The sequence below is a fragment of the Teleopsis dalmanni genome, chromosome 1 (assembly GCF_002237135.1).
Source record: "Teleopsis dalmanni isolate 2A chromosome 1, ASM223713v2, whole genome shotgun sequence".
Taxonomy (NCBI): Eukaryota; Metazoa; Arthropoda; class Insecta; order Diptera; family Diopsidae; genus Teleopsis; species Teleopsis dalmanni.
The window spans coordinates 152,420,306-152,429,851 of NC_051846.1; the positions used below are offsets into that span (position 1 = coordinate 152,420,306).

The window sequence follows — 9,546 nt, forward strand, 5'->3', positions numbered from 1 at the left end:
TTAATTTATGTTACTGTTTGAAAAGTTGAGACGTCGCTTGGTGGCATCTAGGCATATATTACTTCTATTTTCCAAATCAACACTTTGAAGACTGTTATTTTCTAATAAATAATCCTCCAACTCATTAGAAGAATTGTGCCCACTATCAGGACTCACATTCGGTCGTTTTTCAAAGCAGTTATTTTTATTACCTGGGGCTTGCTCTGTGCTAGCCTTTTCAGTAAGTCTCTTCTTTTGTAGTAGTTTGCTGTATAAATTACTATTCTGAGGATCATTGACATCGGTTACTCTCTGCGCAGAGTTTTTAATACTTGAATTGATTTTATTTAATTTATGTTTACGTCTCACAGCACGTTGCCTTCTCAAATGAAAACTATTATTACGTCTCACCCTAGTACTAATACCAGGCGAACGCACTTCACGTTCATTATATTTTTGCTCAGCCCCTGCACCCTCCTGATGATATTTGCCCTTATGCCAAAACTCATGCAAATCACTTGCAGGATCATCAGCTGGTGTGTAAGTGGGTGACATGACAGCAGTAGCGTGCAGTTGCCTAAAATGTTTTGGTAACTTTTTCTCTTTTCGCGTACTTTCTAGTATAGCATCGATCATGCGTTCCAGCGTCACATCACCCATTTGTGATGAGGTTAGCGATACTTCTTCAGTTTTTTCAACACGAACGGCAGTTTTATTCGTAATACTTTTCGTTTCGGCGATATTACTTATTTGCTCCGTTGTGTTATTACTCAATTGTTCAACATTTAGATAGCGTGGCTTTTCGAAGTAAGTATCAGCTATACCCATACCACGTAACGCTAACATTGGACCTGGTACTAGACCACAAGGTGAATATTGTATATCAAAAGTGGGTAAGGTGGATGCATATTGTTTGGGCATATTGTTAGTAGGTTTCGTCTTCTGTGCTAAAGGCGTTTGGGCACAGTGTTGGTACTTGAGGCTATGACGGCATTTGGGTGAAGTGGTGTCTTGCACAGGTGTTATATTACTTAAGTCCTTAAGGCTATTTAGACGACGTATGTGTGTGGTAGAGGCATAACTATGAGTGGAATTAAGAGGTGTGGAAGTCATGTGATTTTCTTTTTCTAACCATTGTGTGCGTCTGCGGAGTAAGTGCATGTCTGAGGATTTGCGTTTCAGTTTACGTCTCTCAGTTGTTGTAACCAATACAGATGGTGTCTCAGCACAACGTATACTTAGTGCATCTAAAGAGTAACGTTTGGTATGGGCTCCTTCATTTTGAGTAGGTTCAAGTGTTTGAAGGTACGATTGTCTTGCACCTTTTACCGCCCATTTCAGCATTGCAACGAAATTTTTCTGAAAGTAATAAGAATAATAGTTTTGATTATATATATGATTAATTGTGGTATAAAAATTTATATATAGGAAACATTGTATAAGAAAAATTAAAATAATATGAATAATAAAATAATAATAAAATTAATAATATAAAGTTGGTCTGAAGGTTCAAGTTGTAATGACCTTTAATTAGAATATTTTTTTTTTTAATTACATTTTATCCGGAAGGTTTAATAAATAAAAAAAATATATTAATTATGTATATAATATATAATATAAATATATTACTTATATATAAAGTAATATAAAATAAGATAAATTTAAACAAAAGATGTAAATTAAAGTAAAACCTAAAATTTAAATTAAAGTTAAAAAAAATAAATTATGATTATGTTGTATAAAAAAAAAATTTAATAAAATATGATAAAAGAGAGTAAATTAAAAAATGTAAAATAATGTGAATAAAATAGTATAGAAAAAAATTAATTTCAAAACACAATAAAATAAGAATTAAATAAATGAAAATAAAATAAAAATAAAATAAATCAAAATAAAACAAAAATAAAATAAATTAATATAAAAATAAAATTTCATTAACATTAAATGAAAGTAAAACTAAATGAAATAAAATAAAACAAACTTAAACTTAACAATTTGAATTTATATATAAAATATACATTTTTATGTGTTTCTAAAATGACAATAAATGATATGAAAATAAATTAAAATAAGCTGACCTTAAATACAACAATAATAATAAAGAAGATTGAATAAAATAATATGACATAGAACTAAAATATATTAAAATTTTTAAATATTAAATTACACACAATAAAAATAAAATAGAAATAAAGTAATATAAAAAAAACAATAAAATAAAGTTAAACTTTATAAAAATAAAACAAAATAAATAAAAATAAATTACATATAAATAAAAATAAATTTACATATAAATAAATATAAAATTATATTTAAATAAAATAATTAAAAATATAATAAAACAATATAATTTTATATAAACAAAAAAATTTCTTTATGCTTATTTACCTATATTTGAAAATTATTCAACACATACAATCTTAATGCATATGTGTATATATCCTTTAGATATTTTAAGGTCTATTTTTTACTAACATAATTTTTTAAAAACCCCAAACTATTATCTAGCAGTCCTGTTATGTTAATTTATTTTTATTAGTAATATTAATTCAATTAAACACACAAACATATAAACAGCTCAACTAACCCTATCCAATTCTCAGCAATATCTCTAATTATTTGCAAAAGCTTAAAAGTCTTAAATCAGTAGTATATCCTGTCTATCAGCATTCAATGCAAGTCCTTTTAAATATAAATCCTGTTGTATGCAAGAAATGCAAAAATAAATAATTCCTTTTATAATGTTAATTGATTAAATGCAAAAGTAACTGGGCATTGTATTGTTATTTGCTTGATTTAGCTGTAAGACATCAGTCTGAGTCTGAGATTTATGCTTTTCCCACAAAGAGCAAAAACTGGAAATAATTTTTGCAAAAGTTCTTAGCATGCAAAAAGGAAAATCAAGAACGTATCCTTGAATCTGTTTTACGCGCGTAAATGCCCTTCAAAATGCAAATAGTTGCTTACCACCATTGGGTGTGCAGAAAACCGTGAGCCTTACCGTTCCATTTAACTTTTATAAAACAAACATAAATCGAGTAAAATCACATTCGACTGTGTAAATAAGTTTAGAATTTTCTGCACAAAAGTCCTTCCAGCTGTGAAGAATATGTGAAATTTAAAGGAGACATCAGGTTTTTCGAGTGATTAACTTCCCTACCAGGAGGCGCTGGATTTTTAGTTGTTCAACACTTCGAATACTTGTTTAAGCTATTGAAAAGGATTCTTAATTTTATAAATACAACACTAAATTGTTGAGATTTTAATGTAGTGGTATATGTTGCACAAACAAAAAACACCAAAAAAAAGAGGAAAAAAAAGCAACTTCTTTAAAGATATCCAAAAATCGCAAAGAAAGATTCATATTTTTTGAAATTTTTTTTTTTGTATATTTTAGATTTTGTTTCGCTTGATTTCGCTGGTTAGACTTTAAAATGAATTTGAAGTGCGTTTGCTCCTTTAACCATTTAGAATTTATTTTATGCCCAAACCCATTCCAACTCTTATGTATTAAACCGTAGTTGCGGAGCAGCTCATGTGCGTTCTTGAAATAATCGAAAACATCTTTTCGACCAACGGACCAAATTGAATAAATCACTTGAACCCGTGCTCTCGTTCCGTATGTATTTTAAATGAGGCATACGAGTAGTGTATATAAGCACTGAAGTATATAAGTGCAATTTGCCATTTAATTTAAAAATATTTTTTAAGTATACTCTGAAGTAGTTTGAAGTACTGCGATTTTGCGGTATGCGCATTTCCAGTATTTTTTCTTCGATTTTTTCAACATAAAGAGCTCTTGAACTTAAAATCGAATTAAATGAATTTAAATAAACTCAAATATTTGAACGAGAACAGCAATCGTGTAATTTACGTACAAAATTGACCGTATCGATGCGTGAAAATGTGATTGAAAATCCCCATATGGATTCTACGTTACATTTTCAGTGACCAATTTAGTTTGATAGGTGTTAAAGGAAAGAGTTGGAATTATTAAAAATTAGTAGTTCTTATGAGTAATTTTTTTTGGATTGAAAAATGTTTTTTTAAACAATTAATCAGATAAAAATTTTGTGACATTGTTTATTTGCGCTATATAATACAATTCGTGAGATATTCTTTTAACTTTCTATTGTACATTGTGACCGAAAAGTTTCCGGAAAATTTTAAATAAAACGCAAAATTCTTAATCTTCATCAATATTTATTTTATCTCCTTCAATATGCTCCATTAGAAGCGATTACACAATGCACGTTTCTTCCAATCATCAAAACATTTTTTATAGGCGCTTTCCGGTATGGCTTTGAGTTCCCTCTGCGAATTCTGTTTTACGTCTTCTATGGATTCAAAACGCGTTCCTCTGAGTGGTAATTTGAGGTTGGGAAACAGGAAAAAGTCACACGGTGCAAGATCAGGTGAATACGGTGGCTGTTCGATGGTATTTATTGAATGTTTGGCCTTAAAATCGTTGATAATGTTGAACAAATTGAGGTGAATCGGAACAAGCCGGGCGTTGACACGTCGCATACACAAATTGTCCACCAAAATCAAACGAGCCATCTCACGACCGATGCCTAGCTCTCGTGCTATCTCTCTAACACTCACATGAGGATTTTTGAACACGATTTCCTTTGCCTTTTCAATGTTTTCGTCGGTGGTAGAGGTCGAAGGTCGTCCAGAACGCGGCATGTCTTCGACGGTCGTACGACAGTCCTGAAAGGCTTTGTACCACTCATAAACTTGAGTTTTCGATAAAACTGATTCCCCATAAGCCTTTTGTAGCATTCGCAACGATTCTGCACACGAAATTTCGTTCGAAAAACAAAATTTGATGCAAACTCTTTGTTCAATATTTTTTTCCATTGTTTTTTTCGCAACGCACTACTGAGGTGAACTGGTTTCAACAGCTGCCGTAAACGAACTGTCTGCGATCGGCTCCTTTTTGCATAGAATTAGGGACAGTGCTGCCAAACTACATAAACTTAAAATATCGAAAAATATACAGCGCGCGAATTTTAAATGAGAATTTCCGAAAGCTTTTCGGTCACAATGTATATTATACTGACAACTTATATATAAATCTAATCATCATATATCTAGTATAAAATAAAATTAATTTTATACTCTAATTGTCATCCCTATGCATGTCTATATTTGAAAGATATAGTACACACTGGAAATAAAGCCTTTTATGAATTAAAACGATTAACTAATAATAAATAATAAACGAATAGTAACAATATTTTGGAGAAAAGAAAACTAAAAATGCACAAAACATTGATTCGCCCAGTAGTCACATATGAATGCGAGACATGGAGATTAGCTGAAACTGAACCAAGCAAGGTAACTGTTTTTGAAAGAAAAATAATCAGAAAAATTGTTGGCCAAGTGAAATAAAACGTGAAAAAAAATTTTTTGGCCCCGTATCGCATAAGATAGCACCACGAGCTAGAACGGCTAGCTGAAGGTGATACAATCAACAAATTTATAAAAAACAGCGATTAAGATGGATTGGACATGTGATAAGAATGCCGGATATGAGAGTACCGCTTAAGATTTATGAGAACGAAGTAGGAACCAGCAGAAGAAGACGGTGACTGAGAAGTTAAAAAACTAGTTCATATACCTATACTCAAATAGTTTTTCCTTATTGTAGAGTATTGAATTAGAATACTGTCTATAAACGAATGTTGAGAGGTTCAAATATTATTCTTTCAATAATATTTATGTTTTTTTTGGTGTTTTTGAATATCATCTATCATTACTTCAAATTTAAATAAAATGTATTTGAAATAATAATGTAATGTAATGTAATATTCTGTAAAAATGCAAGCATATTTAATAAAATAAATTTATTAAAATTTAAAAAACCTCTTGCGAAGATAGTTAGGAACTAAATATGAACCTGTTATTGATATAGCGCATATGATATCTTAACCTCCGATGTCATTGCAACAAGATTGGTCTTTCCAAAGTGACAGAATATCAGTTTTTCCAGGACAAGTTTGAAGCTTCTATTCAAATTCTTTAATTTTTAGTTTTGACAAGAATGCTGTGACGGAATCTTCTGTTCCCATCTGATATTCAAGAACGAAGTATATCCTGCCTTTTATTCGATAAACTAAATGTCTTTCTTTTAGGTCGGGGTGCTTTAATTGCATATTATATAAATAAATGTCTACTGATTGGTATAGGTCAGTATCACACAAAAGATATGCTATGATCATATAATTCTTCATATAATTCCAAGTAGGTTCATTGGGAATATCTACTTGGAATTATATGAGCAGAACCTATGTTGACTGAAACGTTATCTAAAGAAATGTTCATAAAAAAATTAAGAAAGTTTATATTAAATAAAAAATAAATATCACTCACATAACTTAATATGAATTCTAAGTTCAGCTAGATTTTTGTATATATATATACTTGTGACAATTAATAATTTTTTATTGAAAATTAATTTTGCGTTAGAAAATACGTTGAATTTTATATATTAGTATTAGTTTCTAAGGAAAATAAAATTTTAAACCGAAATGCTATTTGTTATAAGACTTTCACGTAATTTTAAAAAGCAATATGTTTTCTTACAAAAATATTCAAAGTATCTAACTTCTCGTTAGTTTAAATTAAATGAAATGATTTGTTTGACAGTCTTAATGAAAAAAAATATAAACAATCCAGTCTAAAAGAAATATTTAATACATACACCCCTTTGGAATTCCTCTTAAAAATAATGTTTAAAGAAAGGTTGATTATAATTGATATGTGTATAAATTATATGTGTATAAATTTTTAAATTCTATTAATTAAAAAAAAACATTTCAATTATTAAATAATATAGCAAAAGAGACTATAATTTTTTTTGTTAAATGTGTAAATAATTATATACTATATATTATATATTTTGTGTTATATCTTGTATACTATGGTATATTATGGTGTATTAATATATGGTTTAACATATGTCATATAACATATACATATATATAATAGTATCAGTACACAGTATATACATATATTATTAACTTATTACAACGCCCAGTTATTAACTTATTAATTATCTACTACAAAACACGTCTTAGGTTTACAGATCTAGTTTGGATATAATTATTGGCATAATTAGAATTATATGACTCAATTTCTTTAAAATACTCACACAAATATTTTAAATAATTTCTTTTAAATAAATTCTTTCTTTAAATTTTAATTAAATTTTTGTCATGTGGCCTATATCATTTTAAAATAGCCGTGTATGCTTATTGGTATGAGTTAAAAATTAAATATTATTTATTATAATCTTGGATCTCATTAAATATTTTTTAAAATTGTAGGGTACAAATTAAAGATGGAATGTGGGTACAATTCTAAGATTAATCTTATTTGTGACTTTACAATGTTTTTTATAAAAAGGTACTGCCATTCTCTCAGTACAAAAATTTATTTTTATTATTATTTTCATTAGAAGTGAAGAAGTGCTATAGCATCACAACGGGAAATTACTTGTGAGCTTTGGCGTATAAGGTTGTCTCTAAAACCTCACCTGAATGAAGAGATAATGAAACATGTACTTCATTAATGAAAAGATGATTAAATTAAATTTTTAATTGTAATGTTAAGTCTTAATAAGTTTTTTTAATTTGTCTCTTCTATATGAGTTATAAAATAGAATTTTATATCAAAAAACAATTATTTTGTCTGGAATAAAAATTTTATTTTAAAGAAACGATAAATAAAAATTAAAACTAATTTTAATAATTATGTATCAGTTATAAAATAACTCAAGCTTAAGCATCAAAATACTATCAATGTACGATCAAAACACAACTTCATTTCCCACTGTAACTGCTTACTTAAAATCATTAAATATTTCATATAATATATGCACCTACTAAAATTCATGGACGATTAAGATTTATCATAAAATACTGACTGGTTTCGAAAGTCATGTAATTCATATTGCGGTGAACCCTTTATGAGCCCTCGTAGTTATTAAATTTAAACATCCTCCATATTTTTCGCGTGTTCGCCTCTAAATTGCCTGAAAATCGTTTCACCTCGTGGTCATGATAATCCCACTCATGCGGAATTTTTATCTTTAATTTTATTTTCATACTTTGGTTGCGTGTTTTAAAATTCCCTGACATAAACTAGAATTCCTCAAAACTTGTTTTCTTCTTGGTTTATATTTTTTTATTTTCTTAAATTTTTAACATATATTTTTGATACAATCCTAAAATTTTAAAATTGTACAGAGACTTACCTTTTTGATTGTTTTTAGTTTAAATAATCCAAATGTATGTATCCAATAGGCGAAGTATTTTTTTAAATTAATTTTATATTTTTAATTTAAATAAATGTATTTTTATTTATATATTTTAGTTTTAATATAGAAAAACTGTAAATAATTCAACTGAATTAAATCAGAGTCTTTATTATTAGTCCTTCTTCACTATTTAAATCACTTTTAACATGACAATCAAATATTTACTAATATATCGTAAAGCACAAGCCTGGTATTTCGTTAAATCTAAGATTCGCACAAATATATTTTCAATTCTACCGCTTACATCTACTTCCGTCTGCGTAGGAACGACGACTGCCAGCTGTTGTGTTAGCAAAGAGATTTTGAGCTCGTACTTCTTTCTCTTCCACGCAATATTTCAACCACTTTAGACAAGTCACACAAGTTCAATATTGAAAGAAAATTGAACGGAAACTCCAGGCACAACTCAGCTGACACCTTTGCCACTGGTTGCTTGGCTTGAGACTGAAACTGTACGGGCCGAAGTAAACTATGCTTGGATTCAACTAAATTTTATTATCCTTCAATTTACAGTACCTGGACTCCGTTAGAATTATTTTTTTATTGTTATATGATTTGAGATCAAAACAAACCGAAAAACTAACAAAAATATAAAGGAAGGATTTTGGAACCCTGGCTGTGACTAAAATCGTGCAATAATTATTTTGAAACAAATGGAGAAAGGATTTCAAGTAAAATCACAATATCATTTTTTCTTTTACTCAATTAATAAGTTATATTATAAATTATTAAAAAATTACTAAGAAATTATTTTATAAGGAAATAATTATAATGTTGGCTACCTACTCCAAAAAAATTAGAAGTAAATTTAATATACCTATATCTATCTACTATTTATATTATATAGATATATTATATTAGAGAAGAGCAAATAACAATATCTAAATAAAAGATAGCTAAATTGGTAAATGGTAATGAAAAAGATTTATCCCTTTTTCGTCCTTTATGTCGTACCAATATAAAAATGTTTAATACAAAAAAGTTAACAATTTTTTTTGTTTTAGCTCGGAGATTTCTGAGGTTTTAGAACATAATTACCAAAAACTTTAAATAATTGTGAATTTATGCCTAATCCAAAACTTTCTAAGTTTCTCCCAGTAATTACTGCCTGAAACAAATGTTATGGGTTACTTAATATGACAGCATGTCAAAATGTGGGAATCACAATCACAACCCGAAGTAAAAATGCAAATATATAGTCACGAGCATTGAAAAGTAGATCCAGACACATCAAAAGTATA

General features: G+C 28.4%; 1 protein-coding gene across 1 annotated transcript; it reads right to left on the bottom strand.

Annotated features, from left to right (window-relative positions):
- Positions 1–8,296, bottom strand: LOC119666463. The gene is made up of 2 exons (XM_038075740.1): positions 8,243–8,296; positions 1–1,338 (listed from the first exon to the last, which is right to left on the bottom strand). Exon 2 carries the CDS (start codon positions 1,321–1,323, stop codon positions 1–3), a length of 1,323 nt encoding a protein of 440 aa, XP_037931668.1. The 5' UTR covers positions 1,324–1,338; positions 8,243–8,296.
- Positions 8,297–9,546: the final 1,250 nt, after the last annotated feature.